General features: G+C 32.1%; 4 protein-coding genes across 4 annotated transcripts; all 4 read left to right on the forward strand.

Annotated features, from left to right (window-relative positions):
• Window positions 1-889: 889 nt before the first annotated feature.
• LOC109797278 (putative aldo-keto reductase 1) lies at window positions 890-2,861 on the forward strand. Its single transcript, XM_020357262.3, has 7 exons — window positions 890-1,015; window positions 1,149-1,319; window positions 1,466-1,669; window positions 1,808-1,980; window positions 2,087-2,183; window positions 2,279-2,432; window positions 2,539-2,861. The coding sequence occupies exons 1-7, from the start codon at window positions 962-964 to the stop codon at window positions 2,724-2,726; spliced, it is 1,041 nt and encodes a 346-aa protein (XP_020212851.1). The 5' UTR covers window positions 890-961; the 3' UTR covers window positions 2,727-2,861.
• A 3,235-nt stretch (window positions 2,862-6,096) lies between these two features.
• Window positions 6,097-8,664, forward strand: LOC109797537 (putative aldo-keto reductase 1). Its single transcript, XM_020357598.3, has 7 exons — window positions 6,097-6,268; window positions 6,386-6,553; window positions 6,660-6,863; window positions 6,979-7,151; window positions 7,575-7,671; window positions 7,764-7,917; window positions 8,169-8,664. Exons 1-7 carry the CDS (start codon window positions 6,224-6,226, stop codon window positions 8,345-8,347), a joined length of 1,020 nt encoding a protein of 339 aa, XP_020213187.1. The 5' UTR covers window positions 6,097-6,223; the 3' UTR covers window positions 8,348-8,664.
• A 1,392-nt stretch (window positions 8,665-10,056) lies between these two features.
• LOC109796749 (putative aldo-keto reductase 1) lies at window positions 10,057-13,848 on the forward strand. The gene is made up of 7 exons (XM_020356523.3): window positions 10,057-10,213; window positions 10,293-10,460; window positions 10,569-10,772; window positions 10,885-11,057; window positions 12,320-12,416; window positions 12,490-12,643; window positions 13,430-13,848. Exons 1-7 carry the CDS (start codon window positions 10,169-10,171, stop codon window positions 13,606-13,608), a joined length of 1,020 nt encoding a protein of 339 aa, XP_020212112.1. The 5' UTR covers window positions 10,057-10,168; the 3' UTR covers window positions 13,609-13,848.
• Window positions 13,849-15,344: 1,496 nt separating this feature from the next.
• LOC145949385 (cinnamoyl-CoA reductase-like SNL6) lies at window positions 15,345-21,657 on the forward strand. The gene is made up of 3 exons (XM_083059210.1): window positions 15,345-20,278; window positions 20,825-20,978; window positions 21,271-21,657. The coding sequence occupies exons 1-3, from the start codon at window positions 20,204-20,206 to the stop codon at window positions 21,540-21,542; spliced, it is 501 nt and encodes a 166-aa protein (XP_082915336.1). The 5' UTR covers window positions 15,345-20,203; the 3' UTR covers window positions 21,543-21,657.
• The last annotated feature ends 88 nt before the right edge of the window (window positions 21,658-21,745 follow it).

A 21,745-nucleotide genomic window follows, 5' to 3' on the forward strand; every position in this document is an offset into this window, starting at 1 on the left:
CACTTTTTCAAACAAGTGGCCATGAAATTCCACATCTATTACTTTACTTCTCATCTCATCTTTATATTCTTAACTGCCTACTCTATTTTATTTATTACTTGTAACAATTCCATATACTTGTCATACTATATTTAAATAATTTAATTCATATACATGACATGATGACTTGAAAGCCACAACAAGTGTTGTGAGTCGTCGTATTTGCTTAATATGGTTTCTTATTTTATAAATAAAAAATAATTTCGTAGTATTAAGAAAGGAGAGATGGAAGAAAAATAAACTTTTGGAGAATCCATTTAATTGTAAATTAAAAAAATATGAAAGTGAGTTATTTATTAAGGTGTATCATTGAAATAAAATGTACATAATTTTTTTTATAGATCGCTTAAACATGATGTGACATTATAAGAATTAAAATAAATGAAGTAAACAATGTACTAAAATGAGAAATACACCAATGAAAGATGCTATTATAATCGAGTTGTTCAGATGAAATTAGAGAACGAAAAGAAGAAAAAAAAAGGTAAAAGCAAAATCGAATTATTGCTTCTAATTGGTGACATAATCAGTGACGAATAATACGCGCAGATCTGTTCCTGTTATTTTACCGAAAAAGAGAGTGTGGTTTTAAGATTTTACTATAAACATGAGTTTCATTTAAATTTTGAATGCTCTTTGAGGAATCTTATTGTTCTAAAATGAACAAGAGTAAAGTAAATAAATTCATATTTAACTAAAAGAAATTAATTTAAGTAGACTTGAATTTACTGTAACATAATTCTAAGACCACAAAAAAGTAGACTTTAATTTACTCAAACATAATTCTAACCCCTCCAAATAGTAAACTTACTGGCTCTCTCTATTTCTATATATATCTTTAGTTTCAAACGTAGTATGTAGTAATTCATCAAGCTAATTAACAGCACTAGAGCATTGCAATTTGCAACCAAGAACTGATCAAATGGCGCAGAGTGTGCATATTCCTCGTGTCAAACTCGGAACTCAAGGTTTTGAGGTATATATGATCACTATATCCTATCTAATGACTTACGCTCACACCAATTAATTTCTCTCCTTTATATGATTCCAGTTTATTATTTTGACAAACATATATGTTCTGTTCTCTATGTTCTCATCTTATTTTATAGGTTTCAAAATTGGGATTCGGCTGTCTGGGCCTCACTGGAGCCTATAATAATCCTGTTCCAGAAGAGGAAGGCATATCTATCATTAAGCATGCATTCAATAAGGGGATCACATTTTTTGACACTTCTGATATTTATGGGGTCGACAATGCTAATGAACTTTTGGTCGGAAAGGTATACAAACAATTTCTTTGCATTTTCACCCTTAAACTCCAATTTTCTTTGAAATTTATTCTCTTAAACTTTACACATGTACGTTAATTTTTTTGATTAGTGGAATCCCTTACTCATGGCGTTATTTTTTTTATTTTAATGACCAGGCTTTAAAGCAGCTACCAAGAGAAAAGATCCAACTAGCAACCAAATTTGGCATTACAAAGATTGATTCTTCTGGAATGAATGTTAAGGGCACACCAGATTATGTGCGTTCATGTTGTGAAGCCAGCTTGAAACGTCTTGGTGTTGAATACATTGATCTCTATTATCAGCATAGAGTGGACTTATCTGTGCCTATAGAGGAAACAGTTAAGCATATCTTCCTCTAGGAAAACCCATCCATGATTTTCATCACAGTAGACATTATTATACACCTGTCAATTTTTTAACTAACAATCTGGTTTAACTAGTAGATATACATATCATTAATGTTTGTTATATTATAGGTGGGTGAACTTAAAAAACTGGTGGAAGAGGGCAAAGTGAGGTATATTGGGTTATCTGAAGCTAGTCCAGACACAATAAGGAGAGCACATGCAGTTCATCCCATCACTGCTGTGCAAATGGAATGGTCTCTTTGGACTCGTGACATTGAGGAGGAGATAGTTCCTCTTTGCAGGTATAGGAATACATGGTTCTTCCCTAACAATCTATTTGATCATGAGCTACATTAAATAAAATTAAAATGCACATTACTTACTTTGTCATACATTTTATTGATACAGGGAGCTTGGCATTGGAATCGTACCATATAGCCCTCTTGGTCGAGGTTTCTTTGGTGGAAAAGGAGTTCTGGAAACTGTGTCAACAGTTAGCTCCCTGGTATAATATTATTTTGTTAGCTAACAAAAAATGAATGGCCTAATACTTTAATCAATCGATCTGGTTGTGTGATAAATATTTATTTCACTCATCAGATGACGCATCCACGCTTTCAAGCTGAGAACCTGGACAAGAACAAAAAATTGTATGACAAAATAGAAAGCCTTGCTACGAAACACCAGTGTACTCCTTCCCAGTTGGCATTGGGATGGGTGCTCCACCAAGGCAATGATGTTGTGCCTATTCCTGGTCAGTCACAAAAATATATTTTCCTGTTATCTTAATATATACTGACTACTCCAATTAGTTGTATAACTAATAAATTATTTGTCTGAATTAATTTGGACTGTTACAGGAACTACTAAGGTTAAGAACCTAGATCAAAACGTGGGTGCAATATCATTGAAATTCGCAGAAAGTGAGCTGAAAGAAATTTCTGAGGCAGTTCCCATTGATGACGTAGCAGGTACTCGACACTACTATGGATCGGCTACTTTTTCTTGGACCATTGCTAATACACCTCCAAAAAATCCCAATGTCTAAACTTGAAGGCAGCACTCCAAATCCTTTCAATAATGGAATATCACACTTACTCAGTTACTGGTGAACTGAGAGCAAGTTAATTGTCATTTGTGGTCATATGCAGAATTTATGGATATTAGTACTTGAATATGCAAATTAAGTTTAATAACAACCCATAAGTCAATTCTCGGTGATTGGCCAATGGATATTTGGTTTGGTTCAAGTTTGAAGTTTGCAGTACAAGTTTGTGATGTAACAAAAAGCAGCGAATAATGTTTTATATAAGTGTGAGGGCTTTGCTCCTAATGTTCACTCGAGTCTTTCTTTTTCTTAATATACGTTGTCTAAACTCTAATGTAATGTGCATGACCACTTTTTTACGTATGAATCCTTTTATATCTTCAAATTATATTTTAGTTTTGAATATTTTGGAGTCAAGTCAAATCCGTACACTAATTAAATTGTCTTTATTTATAACCAGAGGAAAAAAAAATTACGGCCTCTAAATTTTTTAAACAATAAAAATAAATTAAAAAATTATAGTTAGTGGTTATTATGTGAGTAGTGAATGAAAATAAAGAGAACCATTGTAAATTTGGGGGAAAGAATCTCCCAACGACTTTAGCCCAAGTTAATTTACTGTGATGCCTGCTCGTAAAGATGACAAAAGTTGTTATCAATATTGAAAATGCAACATAGTAATTCCAAAGTCAAACTTAAGGTATTTATTGGATTAGATAAACACGAGAAATTTAATGACCTAAACTGAATTAAACTAAATCAATTAATTTCAAACAATTCAGTACATTTCAAATTAAACTAAATCGATTACTAATAAAAATATTTTTCATAATTTTTTAATTAATATTTTAAAAGGTTGAGTAATTTCATGAGTAATTAATTCATTTTTTTTTTATCATGTTGATTTGATTTGAATTTGTTAAAAAATAATTCTAAATAAAATTATACCAATTAATTTTAATTTATTCTAATTTTTTTTCTAAAATCAAATTAAATTGAGATTATTATAACTTGTAATTGGAGGATTTGCAGGAAGATAAGATAGAAATTAATCATCGTTGAAGAAGAAAAATAACAGAAAAAGGAAAGAAAAAATAATTATATTATTTTTGTTTTATTCTTATATTTCCTATAAAACATATAACTTTTTTTTGTCGTCAAAGAACAATTTAACTGTTTTGAATTTTGTCTATGTATTATTGTATTAATTTATTTCTTTGATTCCAAAACCATATGATTATGAGAAGCAAAGTGTGGTTTGTTTGTGCTAGCTAATTATATATCTGATTCCTCAATCAGCTTTATAAGGAGTAAAACTATTTGAAGAAAGTGGCTTAGTCGAAATTTCCAAGGCAGTTCCCATTGATGATGCAGCAATAGAATAACTTGTTGGATATCACATATCGTTTAAAAATAAGATTATATATATATATATATATATATATATAATAATTTTCATATTATAAATTAATTTTTTAAAGTAAAATCCGTCTCTTAACTCACTTTCTTAAAATAATATCAAATTCATAATAATTATTAATTATTGATTATCAATAAAAAATTTAAATTATCTATTATCGAGTTATTATTATATTACTTACAAATATTTTATATTACTAATTTTATGTTTGAGATATTCAATTCACAATATAATAAAAATGTATTATAAATTTTATATTGTCTAAAAATAAGATTATATTAATATATATAAGTTAAGAGTAACTTATAATTAATATTAGAAAGTTGAATCAGCACATATCTCAAAATTTAAGATTTAAGATACTAGTTACTCAACACTGATTGAGCAGCTCGAGTTTCTTGGAACTTTGCTAATACACCTCTAATAGATCCATGACTCTCAACTTAAAGCAATAGAAATCCTTTATTGGACGATGCCCTAATTTGTGAATTGAACTCAAGTTGGTTGATGGTATTTGTCATTGCCTGATGGATATTTGGCTGGTTAAAATTTCTTGTCTGCGGTACAAGTTTTTAATTGTAACAAAGACTATTACTAATAATTTTTAATTGTAACAAAGACTATTACTAATAATTAATGTTATATAGAAGTGAGGGCTTAACTAGCTTCATAGTTCACAACTTCACATGTTTTATGTATGCGGAAGTGCACTCAAGTATTTCTTTCTTTAATATCTTGTTTAAACTCTAATGTGCTTGTGCATGCCGTTTTATGTATATATTTTTTTATTATTTTGGTTTACGTATAAATCATTTTATTGTAATTAATGTTCCAAATTCCAACATAAAATTTCTTTTAAGAGGAGTAAGTTTCGTATCCCATAAATTAATTAATATATATTAGTGTCTGACTTTGTTGACGTGTGATTTAATTGGGTTATGTAAATTCCTTATATTAGTAAGAATGTTTCTTATTCTAAGATAAACTTTTATCATTTTATATTATTCTTTTCATTCTTTTCTCATTTCTTATCACCAACTCTCTCAAAATAATATATATATATATAGTCTTATTAATTACATAAACAAATATCACGGTTTCTTTATTCTTCTTTTTTTCACCCACTTTATTAGGCATGTAATTAAAATTGTTGCAATTTGTTTAAGGCAAATGAATCATTTATTAATTGTATACCACAAACAAAAGTGCGAGATCCAGGTTCATCCTAATTAACCTAACACAAAGAAAATTAAAAACTAAAGCAAAAAGGAAAAGAAAACAAATACAAGAGATGAAGATAAAGCAATATATAATCTTCAAGAATTGTTGTCACCTCATCGATTTTTAACGATAAAGGTTGATTCTCAAAATGCTCCTCTATTGCTTCTAATCCTTATAGGAGCCAAAGAATGTCTCTAAATATGTAATTTCATCCTTTTTACAGTGAGTTTGGGTTTTTCGTATTATAAAACAGCTAACCCAATCTCGTAAAAAAAAGGGGTAAAAGTCTCACCAATAAAATGTCATATTGTATTAATTATTATTATTATTATTTATATAAAATACATATAATTAAAATTATTTATCTTAATTCAATAAATAGTTAGTAAATTAATAGTAGTTTTAGATAAATAATATATATAAGACAAATTTAATATTATTAATTAAAATGATTTATCTTAATTCAATAAATAGTTAGTAAATTAATAGTAGTTTTAGATAAATAATATATATATATAAGACAAATTTAATATTATTAATTAAAATGATTAATTTGCTTTATTTTAATAAATTATGCAAACAGTCTTGTAAAAAAATTGAACCAAGTACATATCATTATTAATTCTGTAGCAGCCTCATAAGCATACAAAATTGGCAGTTCTTCTATAATATTTGTAAAAAGTATTTGTTTGCTTCACTATCGTGATTGAGAAGTCAAATATATAATCATCGGAATAAAAAATAAAAGTTAAATTCACCAACCACATAGGACCAAGTCACTTGATACATGTTTGAAGAACAGAGAAGAGATAGCTAGAAAATTTGCAGAAGAATTTGCATAGGAACACAAAAAATAATGGCAAATATTCCTCGAGTGAAGCTTGGAAGCCAAGGCCTGGAGGTTAGTTTTTATTTTGTGGGATTGATTCAATATTATCTTTCGTTCAAATCATGGTTCTGAGTTGGTAGCATGTTAGTCTTGTGTGAATCATTTTTGATTGATACTTTTGGTTTCAAGGTTTCCAAGTTGGGATATGGTTGTATGGGCCTGACTGGAGTATACAACGATCCTGTTCCTCAAGAGGTTGGCATCTCTTTGATCAAATACGCTTTCACCAAAGGGATCACCTTCTTTGATACTGCGGATATGTATGGATCACATGCCAACGAGGTTTTGGTCGGAAAGGTTAACTAATAACAACCTTAACACTTTAACACATCTCTTTCACTTTAATACTACTAACAAATACAAACCGACGATGTTATGTAACACAACATTTTAATTAACTCAGGCGCTCAGGGACCTGCCTCGAGATCAAATTCAGATTGCAACAAAGTTTGGGATTGTCAAAATGGAATCTGGTAATGTGATAGTGAACGGTTCCCCTGAGTATGTTCGATCCTGCTGCGAGGGTAGCCTCCAGCGTCTTGGTGTGAGCTACATTGATCTGTATTATCAGCACCGTGTTGACACCACTGTACCCATTGAGGACACTGTCAGTGTTGCCAGTTGCCACTAACACTTTTTGTTGCTTCTCTTCTTTATGAGAGCATTCTTTGGTGGCTCTGTCTCTGTCTTTGATATGTTGTTTGGTTTTCTTTGAATGTTAGATGGAAGAGCTTAAGAAGTTGGTTCAAGAGGGAAAGATAAGGTACATAGGATTGTCGGAAGCAAGCCCTGACACAATTAGGAGGGCACATGCTGTTCATCCCATTACTGCTCTGCAAATGGAGTGGTCCCTTTGGACTCGTGAAATTGAACAAGATATTGTTCCACTTTGCAGGTACTTCTCCAAGATAATGCTAAACGTTGTTTCTTTGGAGATTTTTGATTTGTTTCCTCTTTCCCTAATTGGGTTTGTATGTTTAGATTGCTTAAAGCTCTCTACATGTAAATTTGGTGACATGTGATAAACTACGAGACATGACATATAAATATTTGTCAAGTCATTCAAATGAAATACATTAATAGTACAAAAAACTAACGAAAGAACCAACTTGGTCTATCAGAGACAGATCTGAAACTAAAAAAAAAAAAAATAATATGATGAATCAAAAGTGTATTTTAGTGTTCTTATTTTCTAGACATACACCTTTGATCAAATAGTTTTACTTGGTTGAATCGGAACCTGTTTAATTTTAGTGCTATGTAAAGTCCTTCACGAATCTTCATTAAATGACTTTGGTGGCAACACTCTAATTTACAGGGAACTTGGAATTGGATTAGTACCATACAGTCCCCTGGGGCGTGGATTTTTTGGTGGCAAGGCTATCACAGAAAGTGTACCTGCAGATAGTTTTCTGGTATGGACTTAATTATCCTTGATTTCTGAATTCTGATGACAGTTGTTGGCCTTTTCATTGAATCGTTGTTCATCAACATCTCTTTTCACCAGGCAATTCAACCAAGGTTACAAGGGGAGAACTTTGACAAGAACAAAATCATATATTCTAAGATAGAAAAGTTGGCAGAGAAGTATGGATGTACATCTTCACAACTGGCTCTTGCATGGATTCTTCATCAAGGAGACGATGTGGCTCCCATCCCTGGTGAGTTATATGAGTTACGACCAGTATTATGTTATATGAAATTATTTTTTAGCCCCTTAATGTTAAAGCCCATCAATTTCATCCTTGACTTTGACAATTATCGAGCTTCAAATTAATTCTTGACTTTCTAGTGCGTTAGATCAATTATATAGTATGATCATGGGCTCATACTATATACCTTGTCACCTTTTAAGTATGAATTATTTTTGCCTGGGAATTAACATTTATGGAACCTCTCGTGTGTGTTGTAGGAACAACGAAGATAAAAAATCTCGATAGTAATATCGGTTCATTTGAAGTGAAGCTTAGCAAAGACGACATAAGGGAGATTACAGATGCTGTACCAATATCTGATGTGGCTGGAGATTGGACTACTGATACGTTTGTTAGATGTTCTTGGAAGTTTGCTGATACTCCACCAAAAGCATAACTAGATATACCAGTTATAGTTAAGCGCTCAGATCTTTCTTTTCATCGAGTTTCTGGTCTCCTTGCATGCTCCCAAATACAATGGCTCCTCAAAAACTATTGTTACAGACTTATAGGTCATTTGGTGCTGTACGGGTAACTTACAAAACTTATGTTGTATGCGTAATTATGTGCATGTTATTCAAGGATGACACAGACAATGTAGGTGATCTAAATTATGACAAATCATGGTTCAATCAATGTGTGACTGATTATTTTTCGGAGTTCAATATATAGTTCAAACTCGTCAGATAAGATTGGTTTATTGTTTGTTGGTGACTTGGTGTTGTCTGTTGCAGGTAACTGAATTTCCTCACACGACATTCCGACAATTTTTTTTGTCATGACAACCATAAATTATGCTCATAGTCTTTTTTTTTTTTTTTTTTTTAGAGGTGCTCATAGTCTTTTATTATAATTAAAATGCTAATAAAGTATAAGATTTTTTCTATTATCATCCGATAAAAAATTGTCATTTATGGTCAAATTAATAACTTATATTTTAACATGTAGATCACTTCAATATAAACAAATTCTTTTTATATAACTATAATATTTTATTTGTATAAATCAGAATAATTATATTAACATGTGATTATGTGTCAAAGAAAATATTAACATGACATCTTCTTGAGTGGAATTGGGCTTGTCCCTTAAGCAAGTTTTTGAATTGGAACCCGTGAGTGAAAAAAGGTAGCGAATAGAATAATTATTTTAAATGAGAGAATTATTTAGAAGTTATTATTCAATCATTCAATAAAAATGTTTTTATGAGTTTTTCTTTAATGAATTTTTTAATGGATTTTTTTTAATCTTTTATCTCTTTCAATAAATTTATAAATGAAATTATTTATAGTTAGAAATAATCTTATATTATAATATAATTCACTCATCATAAATCTAAATTACAAGTTATATGATCAAATATTAATTTATTAAAAAATTTAATAATAATATAATTAATAAATTCATAATTATTTATTTATTTTAAATATAAGTTGTATATTATACAAACTAAAATATTAGCTTATAATAAATAAATTTTAAAATTTACAAATTATATTATAATAAAAAAATTAAATATATAAATTATATTTTGGATTATTTTAATATAAATATTTTTAAATTTTTATGTTATACTTCTATTTGATTGATAATTTCTCTTTATATTTATTTAATATTTTATTAATATAAATAAATATTAAATTATAATAGTTTAATACGTCCTACTACTTGTTTAAGTTATGCATATCAATTCTTCAAATCCCAAAAGTCATCAACAACAGAACATGTATAAAACATGTTAAGAATTATTTTTCTAATATAAGTACTAACGTAAAAAAAAAAAAAAATCTTTGTCTCCATAAATTAGTTTTAAAAATAATAAATTATATAATAATTAGGTTATTATTAAAAATAATAACAGTTATAGAGTCAAATCTTTAAAAAATAAAAGTTTTATAATTTATAAAAAGATACTTGTAAAAATTAATAGTATACATTTAAACAAATCAATTGTCAACTCATGATTGTACATAACTAAAATAAAAGAGAATTGTTATATTCTCCTAAACAAAACATCCGAAACAGCCTCCGACATTTAAAAAATTGATATTTCTTAATAATTATATTATAAAATATTATTAAGTTCAAACTCTCAAAAGTGTTAGGTTCAGCAACCACATACCACACAACCACTTAACTAATACTCCAACACCAATTGAAGAAAGAAAGCAAGAAAGAGAGATAGATAGTGGCAAAGTTCCAAAGAGGAAGAGAGACAATGGCAGATATTCCTCGAGTGAAGCTAGGAAGCCAAGGCCTCCAGGTTAGTTTTTTGTTCTTTCATTTACTTTATATCCTTCCTTCATTCTCAATCATTTCTGCTTGCTGCTTTTCGTTTTAAGGTTTCCAAGTTAGGATTTGGGTGTATGGGCCTCACCGGAGTCTACAACGATCCTGTTTCCGAAGAGGTGGCCATCTCTTTGATCAAACACGCATTCGGCCAAGGGATCACCTTCTTTGATACTGCGGATGTGTATGGAGCACATGCCAACGAGGTTTTGGTCGGAAAGGTTAACTAATAACAACCTTAACACTTTATCACGTCTCTTTCACTTAAATACTACTAACATATACAAACCGACGATGTTATGTAACACAACATTTTCATTAACTCTCAGGCGCTCAGGGACCTGCCTCGAGATCAAATTCAGATTGCAACGAAGTTTGGGATTGTCAAAATGGAATCTGGTAATGTGATAGTGAACGGTTCCCCTGAGTATGTTCGATCCTGCTGCGAGGGTAGCCTCCAGCGCCTTGGTGTGAGCTACATTGATCTGTATTATCAGCACCGTGTTGACACCACTGTACCCATTGAGGACACTGTCAGTGCTGCCACTAACACTTTTTGTTGCTTCTCTTCTTTATGAGAGCATTATTAATTTGGTGGCTCTGTCTCTGTCTTTGATATTTTGTTTGGTTATCTTTGAATGTTAGATGGGAGAGCTTAAGAAGTTGGTTCAAGAGGGAAAGATAAGGTACATAGGGTTGTCGGAAGCAAGCCCTGACACAATTAGGAGGGCACATGCTGTTCATCCCATTACTGCTCTGCAAATGGAGTGGTCCCTTTGGACTCGTGAAATTGAACAAGATATTGTTCCACTTTGCAGGTACTTCTCCAAGATAATGTTAAATGTTGTTTCTTTGCAAAAATTTGCTGATTTGTGCCCTACTTCCTGTTCACAATTAAGTTTGGACTGCTTAAAGCTCTACCTTAGAAGTGGAACTTGTGGATTATCTTCCATTATGCACAAATATATATAGAGGTTTTAACCATTATTTCACCAAAATAAAATTGAGATTAAGTTGAGTCAGTTTTTGTGTTGACGGGATTCCTGTTTCGAGGGTCATAAGTATTTATTCAGGAAAGAGTTAAGACATTTTCTTTTTATCCTAAGGAAAACATCACCTTTTTGCAAGTTCATAACTCTGTGGGATTGCTCTCGGGAAATCAAACATTTAAGGTGTCAATTTCATTAATTGATGGTTTCTACACCTTTCTTTTTGATGTCTCTTTTGCAGTCTATTTATATCTTTTGGTCGAACTAGAAAATGGTTCTTTGAATCATTGGTGTTGGAGAACTACAAAGTCCCATGTTGGATAAATAATGACAAATCTTTTTTGCAATCTATTTATATTTTCTGGACCCAGAAATTGGCTTGAATTATTGGTGTTGGAGAACTATTTTGTTATATAACCATATTATTGATATAAAATATTTGTCAGTTTTGTCAATTATTAATCTTTATCAGAGAACCTGATTGACCATATTTAATAGTATCTCACCTTCTAACCATGTTTTTTCTACCACAAGACTCAAACTAGAGACCTTATTTAAAAAGATCAAGTTGGTATTGAAGAACTATAAAATCCCACATCCAATATATAAAGACAAATATAAGTGTAACAAGCATGAGAGATGTGTTGTCTAAAAGATTCAAACCATTTATTTGGATGCCAGCCCTCTATGCTTATTAATACACTTTTTGCTTTTCTTTATTTTCTCGGTGTAGGACTTTATAATTCTCCAACAATCGTGTTTATGGTTAACATCTTTAATGGTTGCAGAAATGGTAGCAACATAAACTGCTTTTCTGTGATATCTTTGGACAAGGGTCTTCTACAGTACAGTTTAATTGCACTATGTGCAATTCATTAATATTATAATCTTTGGTTTTAAATGTAATAAAGAAAATTAATGGTCGGGATCCGATTTCTTACAAGCGAAGAAAGTTGTTTATTTCTGGCGATACACTTCTGATCAAATAGTTTTACTTGCCTGAATTGGAAACTTTCTTTCATTTCCTGACTTGTGCATTTCAATGTCCTTCATGAATCTTCATTAAATGACTTTATTGGCAACACTTACAGGGAACTTGGAATTGGATTAGTACCATATAGTCCCCTTGGGCGTGGATTTTTTGGTGGCAAGGCTGTCATAGAAAGTGTACCTGCAAACAGTTTTCTGGTTTGGACTTAAATCCTTTCTTTGTGGTGACAGTTGACCTTGTTCCTTTTTCACCTATATCTCTTTCCACCAGGCATTTCAACCAAGGTTAAAAGGGGAGAACTTTGACAAGAACAAAGTCTTATATTCTAGGATAGAAAAGTTGGCTGAAAAGTATGGATGTACATCTTCACAACTTGCTCTTGCATGGATACTTTATCAAGGAGATGATGTGGTACCCATCCCCGGTGAGTTATTTTCCGCATCAGCATCAAATTTGTTCTGAGTTGTGACAGAGTAATAGTACTATACGAAATTTTTTGAAAATGTATTATCTATAGTAATTTCTTCATTTTTCATCTTGCTTGGATGGGCCTTTTAGGAAATTTCGTGTTTTATAAATTTTTTAACATTCCCTAAATGTTAACAATCCATCTTTTCATCCTTGACTTTTAATATTATCAGTCATTTTTGTTTCCTGATTTTGGTATGCAAGATTCGATTTAATTCTTGACTTTGCTGTGTGTTTGTCAATTTGATCTCTAATACCAAGGATCAAATCTATTTATGATAGTCAATTTTAGTGACCAAATTGACAATGGTTATCAAATTCCCAAAGCACATTGAACATGAATCCTCCTCTCACATTGGATTCACTTTCAATGTAATGTAATGTGGCTGAACAGGAATATAAACACAACCATAAACTACTATTTCCCATGAGAACACAGAAATCACCTCTCTCAGTCGTTCTCTCCTCCTTTCCCTTTGGTGGTCTTCTTCCATTTTGCCTTCCTATAATTGTTGTTGTCATCCATGGCCTTACCATCTAGAGGAATTTGAACTTCTTGCCTACTTTATCCCCCTGGTGCTTTCCTTTATAGCGTTGCTTCGAAATAGGAATTTCTTTCTTGTTTTTTTCATTCAAGAACCCTCTTGATGATGGGTTCATAATATTATATCATGTCACCTTTTAATTACGAATTGTTTTTTGCCAGCGAATTAACGTTTCCGGATCCTCTCATGTATTGCAGGAACAACTAAGATAAAAAATCTTGATAGTAATGTCGGTTCATTTAAAGTGAAACTGAGCAAAGATGATTTAAAGGAGATTACAGATGCTGTACCGATATCTGAAGTGGCAGGGGATCGGACTACTGATGCATTTGTTAAATGTTCATGGAAGTTTGCTAATACTCCACCAAAAGCATAACCTGATATGCCATTATGCACCTTGGAGCTCAGATCTTTCTTTTTTAATCAAGTTTCCTGTCTCCTTGCATGCTCCCGAGTTTTATCGCTTCTCAGTAAAACTGTCATTGGTCCTATGCGGATAACTCGCAAAAGTTATGTTTTATGCTTAATAATGCACATGTTAATGTTATTAAATGACGAGACAGAGAGTGTGATATGAGCCAAGGTATCCATCATTTTGCCTGCCGACGGCGCCGAATCATGATGCATTCAATATTCCTCTGATTATTTTTAAGAGATCCATACATGGTGGATGAATTGAAAAATTCAACACACAATTTTTAGGATAGATATTCTAATATTAATTTTAAAAAATTGAGTTATTCTTAAAATAATGGATTACTTTTCACTTATATTTTTTAATTGTCTCATCTCACTTAAGTTTTTTTTTCTTCTCTTTTTAATGATTTAGGATAGATATGATACTATCTTAGAATAGTGAATTTGAACCTAACTCAATTCTACAAAATCGGTTTGTAAGATAAGGATTATTCTTTTTTATATACTCTTTAATTGTCTTATCTCTGATTAATGTGAGACTTGAATTTTTTTTATAATAATTATTGATCTAATTTAATCTTTTAAAAATTAATTTGTGAAATGAAAATTGCTTCATACTTGTACACATTATTTTGATTATATCATTAATTAATATGAAATATCCTACAATACTTCAAACTTATCAGATTATTTTTAGGATTATAAAATGGTAATCTTTTCAGAAAGATTTATAATTCATGAAAAGAATAAAATAGATATTCAAGTAGTGGTGGGCAAATCTTTCATGTAGGCTGGACCAAGTTGGTATTTTTACAGTTAAGATCAATGTTTTGATGTTGATGGTAGGTAGCTGTAGCCGAGTAATAAAGCTGGTATTGAAGGGCCGTGGCTCATTTGGGACAGCAAAGTTAATGGGAATTATTGCTGCCATGGGTAGATCCAAACGTTTCATCTCCTACTATCAGAATTGTTAGCTATTAAGCATGGATATTGAGCCTCTCCAATTTGGTTGAGTTTCTGTTTTACTAAGGGCGTCATATATGTTAAAAGAAAAGACAAGTGCAAACAAGTAATTCAGAGAGAATGATTAAGGAAATAAAAGAAATACTTTTTTTATTATTTTTATTTTATCGAAATACATATTTATTATAAATCACGAATATTTATTATATCTATGGTGAGTAATATTGTTATAATTTCTTATAGTGTATGTTTTATTAATATTATTAATGCTACTACGACATTTTTCTTCACTTCATTCTGGAAGATAATACATAAATTAAGAAATTTATTAATATCCTCGTTTTAATAATTTTTTATCTTCCGTTATGATTCTAATTATTAATGATTTTTCTCATTATAAATTTGTAAGATCTTTAATAATTGTGTAGAAATAAGAACATAATTGAATATATAACAAATAATTAATATTGTCTTATACTTTTAAAATACTAGTAACAGATAAATAAAAATAAAATATTTACTTTGAAAATAGACAAGATAAAAAAGGGCAGTATTTTATAGTAAAAAATATATTAATACATATAATATCTTTAAAATGTATGTATAAAAAAGTTCTGCATCTAATAAGAATAATATGATTAGTATTTGTTAAAGCGTTAAATACTCTATTAAATGTTTCTAACTATAAATTCATTCCATATAATACTCTATTGTTGTAGACTTATTTTTTTGTTCGGTCGATCATATTTCTCCTCATATCAATTTTAGTTAGGTAAATGCATTTAGTTAAAAAATTAAAGGCACCCACATTCAGCGTCCCTGCATCAGCGTCGTCGTCTCCGTGGCCACCGTCGCCTTATCTCCGTCAGCGTCCACTCCGCCTTCCTCTCGTCACTCGACGCACTCCACGGCAACGTCGGGATCCTCAGCCACCAGCCACGGCCAACACCCACCATAAAGTGGAGGTGTGAGAGAAAAAGGAAAAGAACAGAACACAGAGGCAAAACGGTCATGAAAAGGTTTAGAACATGTTTAGTTTTCAGTTTTAATATTTTAAAATGGACTTTCACAGATTCCGATACTCCAAATGACAAATCAACTATAATTAAAAAAAACGTGGATTAGGTTTAACGTAACGTTTTTCCAAACCTGGAGAGGACAGCGGAGCTTTTCAAATTCAACTTTTTTAATAATAATCCCAACAGTTTTATTTTGTTTCACTTTTACTATCTCTTATATGTTTTAATTTGATTGTCGCTTACAATCTTAAACATTAAATATGTTTTTCTTATTATATTTTTAATTATTATTTATATATTATCTATAATAATTAATTTTTAAAAAATTTATTATAAAAATATAGTGTGAGTTATAAAAAAGTGAAGGTACTTATAAATAATTTTTATTGAAATAAAAATTATAAAAATATAATATAAATTATTTATAAATAACGTGACATAGTAAGATTCATTGAAAGTGGATGACAGGTACTCATTTCAATCTTGCAATCTTACTTTACAAAAAGTTTCTACTTCGGCCAAATTTAACGTCTTCGAGAAGTGTTGGTGTGTATATAAAAAAATTTATTATTTTTATTTTTTATTTTTAAGAAACTTTATTTTTTTATCTTCCAAAAAGCTCAAGTAAGTTATTATTTTTAAAATTAAGAATAAAATTATTATTTTTAAAATTAAGAAACAATAAAAATTTTCATAAAAAGATATAAAATTGTACGTAATTAAGAAATAAAAGATATAGACACATATACGATTTGTGAAATTTTTACCCAAATAATATATTTTTTTTAAAATTACACATTTAACACATGTGCATCTTTATTTACTGAACTAGACCTTTTTACTGTGCATGTTCAGAATTCGATTCCCGGAAAACCGAATTCTGAGCTTCTATATATTTTTTTTTCTTCTCAGAATTCGGTTCCCCGAGAACCGAGTTCTGAGTTATATTTATTTTTTCGCGTTTGTGGACCAATCTGGACAAATTTTGAAAGTGGAACGGCCCGTTCCGAAAGCAGAACGGGCCGTTCTCCTTAAAGCCACAGAGTATTATTTTTTAAATTAAAACGGGCCAAGAATGGGCCGTTCTTGGGCCAAGAACGGTCCGTTCTTGTTTTAGAACGGACCGTTCCAGAGTAGAAATTTAAACAATTTTTTGAATCTGGAACGGCCTTGGAACGACCCGTTCTAGAAGACGATTTTACGCATTATAACGTGGTTTGGACGGGCCGTTCTGGTTTTGGAACGGCCCGTTCTGGGCAAACAGTAAAAACGCTGGTTTTTCTATAAATAGGCCCTCTCCCCTTCATTTTTTCCACACGATTTCAGCCAACCTTCTCTCCTTTATTTCTTCCGTTTACCCCTTTTGAATCAGTTTCTTAGAATCACGTTCATTTCCTTTAAACCTTTCAGAAAATGACTTCTTCAATCTATGTTATTGTTCATTCTGATGGTTCCATTAACCAATGTCCGAATGAAGGAATCACCTTCTTCTCTCCATCTGCAAAATTAGTTCGTATCAAGAGAGGAATTACTCTAGAAAGGCTTCAAAGAGTCATCCACACAAAGCTACATCGACAAGATTCTGAGAGGGTCGCTACCATACATTTTCGGTACCCTATTAGACTTGACTCAGGGGTTAGTAACTATACCTGCGTTGAGTTGACGGATGATGAAGACGTTGAGGCACTTTTCAATGTTCACGATACTAATCAACTTCAATCAGGTATTGAATTATATACTACATTTACTACAGTTGAATCATATGCACCACAAGTTTCACCTTCATGTTCACCTTACGAAATTTATCAAAGTTACCAGAACACTAACCCATATGGCCCTTCTTATGATATCCCCTCCAACTACGACATTGAGTCATACACACAGCTTTTAACTGATCCAATCATGGACCTTAATCAAATACCTTCTCAGCCATTTGAGCAAGCTACACCTTCTGCTTCTCAACCCAATGTTGAAACCAACATTGAAGATCATGTTGTTGTTGGTCTCCCAACAGAAAATGTCTTTGATCCTTTTAGCGAGGACGAAGACGAAATTCTCTCTGCACATGAAGATGATAATGAAGAATATAAATTAACTTATATTTTTTCTTATATTTTTCTCACTTTAATTAATAAACTTATTCTAAAAAAATAAGTAATTTTTAAAAATTAGAGGAGAAACATCTATCACTACAACATTTTTTATATTAGGCAACGAGTTTTTAGGCAACGCCTAAAAAAATGTTCTCGAAATATAGAATAAGCAACAATTTTGTAAACTGTTGGCATTTTGTTTGACAATAATCATAAAATCGTTCCCAAAAGCACATATAGGCAACAAATTTGTAAACTGTTGGCATTTTATTTGACAACAATCATAAAACCGTTCCCAAAAGCATATATAGGCAACAATTCATCAAAGCGTGCACTATTCTCTTTTCGATATTAATAAAACTATTCTTGCACTACTAAGAAAAATACCTTCACACCCCCTTCCCCACCTCTTCACATACCCTTCCTCATCTCCCAACCCCACACCCTTTCTCTCTTCATCATCGCCCTCTCCACCCCCTCCCTCGCCCTCTTCCGTTGCCTCCACTACTACAAAATTATTATTTTACATCATTATATTTTACAAAATTATTATTTTACATCATCACCCTCTCGACACAACACTTTGGTGGGCACTCTCGCGGGCTCTGGACAGAACACATATGGTCACTAGAGGCACCCCTGGGCGACGCCGACAAGCTCAAGCCCCACATTGCCCTCTCCAACCTCTCCCTCCCCTCCGACTACGCCGTCGCCATGGTCGTCTCGCGCCTCGCCCACGGCCTCTCTGCCAAAACCCTAGCCTCCCGCTATTCCCTCAAACCCTACCTCGTCTCCAAAATCACCAACATGGTCACGCGCCTCCTCGCCACCAAGTTCTACCTGGAGTTCATTAAGATCCCGGTGGGACGGCGCCGCCTCCTGGAAACCACCCAGGCCTTCGAGGAACTCACCTCCCTCCCCAACATGTGCGGCGCCATCGACACCACCCCCGTCCACCTCCGCTCCAACCCTAACCCAACACCTACCGTTGTCGCTACGAATTCCTGGGTCGCAATGCAGGCTGGCATTGACAAGCTCGTCGATGCTGTTGGCCTTACTCTTGGGCCCAGAGGTGGGCCTGGGCCTTAGCCATTCTAGATTGAAAATCACTCACACTTTTGAAAACATGTTGACTTTGTTATTGAGGTTTCATCTATTTACGCATGGGGTGCGCGAATTACCGGGACTCAATCAATTGGCAATGCTGCATTAGTGGGATTGGTTCCGCGAGATTCTTTATCTTATATGCTAATTCCCAAGGTTAGGGCACAAGATTAAGAAGCACACTTAACCTTGATCTTTAGTTACACATTAGCTTTGTTAACAGTGATCAGCTTCCTGTGTTAAGGTATGTTTATTTGTAATTTTGTTGCCTTATGCTATGATGCTTTTGTTGATATACGAGGTTTCATTGAAGCATATATGGGTTACATCTTACGTGAACATGTTTTTGCAGAATTGTTGTGTTTGCCTTCTGAACATTTTCTTGTTTTGTTGAACAGCGCTGGAAATTTTAGTGCCTGACTTACTACTGTACTGAGGAATTCATTTCATGTATTTTTATTATATTGAGTTAGGAAAACAGTAGATTCCTTCAATGCAAGGGCAGAGAGGTACAATTGGTTCAATGCCTGAAACTTTAGAATTTGATTGTGGATCTGCATCAAGTAGTTCTACCATGGATCAGCAGATTTGCTGGAATAATGTGAATCCTGCAGAAAATCAAATACCTAATTATATACTTTCTCCTGGTGATATGAACTCATCTTATGTTAATTCTATTAATCATAAATGGAAAAACTTGAGTGGCTGGAGCTTAGGCGAACCAAATTCCAGTAATACCCCTAATGAGATTAACAATAATAAGTTGCTGGAATTATTTTCTCTATGGCACAGTTGCTCTGTTTAGGGAGGTTATAGTTATCTTTGTTCTCTCTATCAAATAATGCAATTATCTCTGTTTTACATATCTCTGTTCCTAGGTTTCCATTTTAAATCCTTGAACCCCAAGTTTAGTGTGGAGTACATTTATTTTGGTATGGATTGATGCCAACAGCGAGATTCTATAAACTTGATAAGAGATACATTATCAGAATCATAATAATCGCAACTTTATTTGATTTTGGCAATTGAGTGTTGGCCTAATTTATCATTTACTTTTGCTGAGGGGTGTCTTTTGTGAGGATACCTTTTGGTTTGCTGTGACAACATTTATTTGGAGCCTGGTCTTGCTTGAGCTTATGTATGCATTAATGTAGGAGGTTTAGAAAAAATTATTCCCTCCCAGATGGATAAGTAATGCTGTTTGTGATGGAGATAGTGGTTTTTGTAGAATGATCATGGTAAAACATTCGATATTTATTTTAAAGCTTTTGAATTGGGTAATGTCAAAATGAGTAGGGTCAGAATTCAAATCATTGTTACGTTGATGTCATATCAAAATTTTGAACTATTATTTTGAACATATGCACTTGAGCAAATGGTGCAAGCTGCGAATGCTTCCGCTGGACTTAGGACTATCAAACGGGTGGAGCAAACTTTGCAAGATCTTGGGGTTTGTCTTTACTCCCTTGAACTTTTAATTCAGTTTAGATGTTTCATTTGTTTTTGTCCCTGGTACAGTTGCTAGTATTCACTTATCTGTGTTTTTAACAATATATAGGCAAATGTTAACTAGTGAACACTTGTTAAGGATTAAAAAATGGAAAATATTGTTTATTTTTTATAAGAACCTTTTTTTTTGGTGAATTTGTAAGAACTGTTTTTGACGTTTGCTTTGGTCCTTTTCATAGGACCCCTTCTAAATTATTTACTGCATTAAAAAAAAATTAACAGAAAATGTTCTTAATTACTCATCTATTTTTTCTAGTCTATGAATAATAATTGCAGTAAATTAATTTCTTGGACTCTCACAAAGATAGGGGATCCCAATAATTTAGAGGGTAATTCTGGACAAATAATACAAATTATTTCAAACTTTAAATATAGAGCGTTGGTCATAATATGCAATAATGAAAAATTTGAAAACAATATATTGGATAACATGTTTATGTAGGAGATATATCATATGACCCTGACGTTTCTTTTGAATATATGGCAGCTTTGGTATGCATTGGGAAAGATGAGGGCAGAGAAAGCTTCTTGGAGAATAGCTAATGAAAGGGGTTTGAAGCTCACTACCATTTGTCCAGCTCTAGTTACCGGTCCTGAATTTTGTCATAGGAATCCAACAGCAACAATTTCTTATCTCAAAGGTAATAATACTATTAATTAACCTAAGGTATAATTTGTTTTTAAGCCTTGAAAATTTGACTAAACTTGATCTTAATTGGTTTCTATACTTTAAAAGCAATAGAATCTAAAGAATAGAGCAACTTAAAACACATTTTACCTTGATCAAAATTGGTTTATATACTTTAAAGAAATATGGACCAAGACCAAATTTAATCAAAAATAGAGCAACTTAAAACACATTTTACCTTGATTAAAATTTTCCTTTTGATGTTGATGTAATAGAATCTAAAGATTTTACAATTGCAAATTCAGGTGCCCAAGAAATGTACTCTCATGGTTTGCTAGCAAGAGTGGATGTGACCAAATTGGCTGAAGCTCATGCATGTGTATTCAAGGCAATGAACAACAATGCTTCTGGTAGATACATTTGCTTTGACCATGTGATTGATTCCCTTAGTGAGGCAGAGAACCTGGCTAAGGAGATTGGAATGCCTTATAAGGAAAAGATACCTGGAGATAATGCATCAAACAATTCTATTTGTTACATCTTTTCACTTGTTTTATGTTCAAACTTGTTTCCATAAACATGCCAATATAAATGTCCGTGCTATAGCTCAAGGTTGTTCTGAGTACAATGTTATTGTTGTTGTTAAGCGAGAGGATTGTATAAAGGCTTTACGAGCTGTGGATAATATAATGTATAGTTCTTCTTATTAATATGAGTTGTTTAATATACTATTTGTATCATAATTATAGGTGCGTATTACATATATATGATTTCACAGGA

Source organism: Cajanus cajan, chromosome 6 (assembly GCF_000230855.2).
Source record: "Cajanus cajan strain Asha chromosome 6, NIPB_CcT2T_4, whole genome shotgun sequence".
Lineage (NCBI taxonomy): Eukaryota > Viridiplantae > Streptophyta > Magnoliopsida > Fabales > Fabaceae > Cajanus > Cajanus cajan.

Coding starts and splice junctions, on each gene's coding strand:
- LOC109796749 (XM_020356523.3), top strand. CDS start 10,169: ATGGCAGATATTCCTCGAGTGAAGCTAGGAAGCCAAGGCCTCCAG. Junction 10,461..10,568: donor ACGAGGTTTTGGTCGGAAAG/GTTAACTAATAA, acceptor ATTAACTCTCAG/GCGCTCAGGGACCTGCCTCG. Junction 10,773..10,884: donor CTGTACCCATTGAGGACACT/GTCAGTGCTGCC, acceptor TTTGAATGTTAG/ATGGGAGAGCTTAAGAAGTT.
- LOC145949385 (XM_083059210.1), top strand. CDS start 20,204: ATGGTGCAAGCTGCGAATGCTTCCGCTGGACTTAGGACTATCAAACGG. Junction 20,279..20,824: donor AAACTTTGCAAGATCTTGGG/GTTTGTCTTTAC, acceptor AATATATGGCAG/CTTTGGTATGCATTGGGAAA. Junction 20,979..21,270: donor AACAATTTCTTATCTCAAAG/GTAATAATACTA, acceptor TTGCAAATTCAG/GTGCCCAAGAAATGTACTCT.
- LOC109797278 (XM_020357262.3), top strand. CDS start 962: ATGGCGCAGAGTGTGCATATTCCTCGTGTCAAACTCGGAACTCAAGGT. Junction 1,016..1,148: donor TCGGAACTCAAGGTTTTGAG/GTATATATGATC, acceptor CTTATTTTATAG/GTTTCAAAATTGGGATTCGG. Junction 1,320..1,465: donor ATGAACTTTTGGTCGGAAAG/GTATACAAACAA, acceptor TTTAATGACCAG/GCTTTAAAGCAGCTACCAAG.
- LOC109797537 (XM_020357598.3), top strand. CDS start 6,224: ATGGCAAATATTCCTCGAGTGAAGCTTGGAAGCCAAGGCCTGGAG. Junction 6,269..6,385: donor TTGGAAGCCAAGGCCTGGAG/GTTAGTTTTTAT, acceptor TTTGGTTTCAAG/GTTTCCAAGTTGGGATATGG. Junction 6,554..6,659: donor ACGAGGTTTTGGTCGGAAAG/GTTAACTAATAA, acceptor TAATTAACTCAG/GCGCTCAGGGACCTGCCTCG.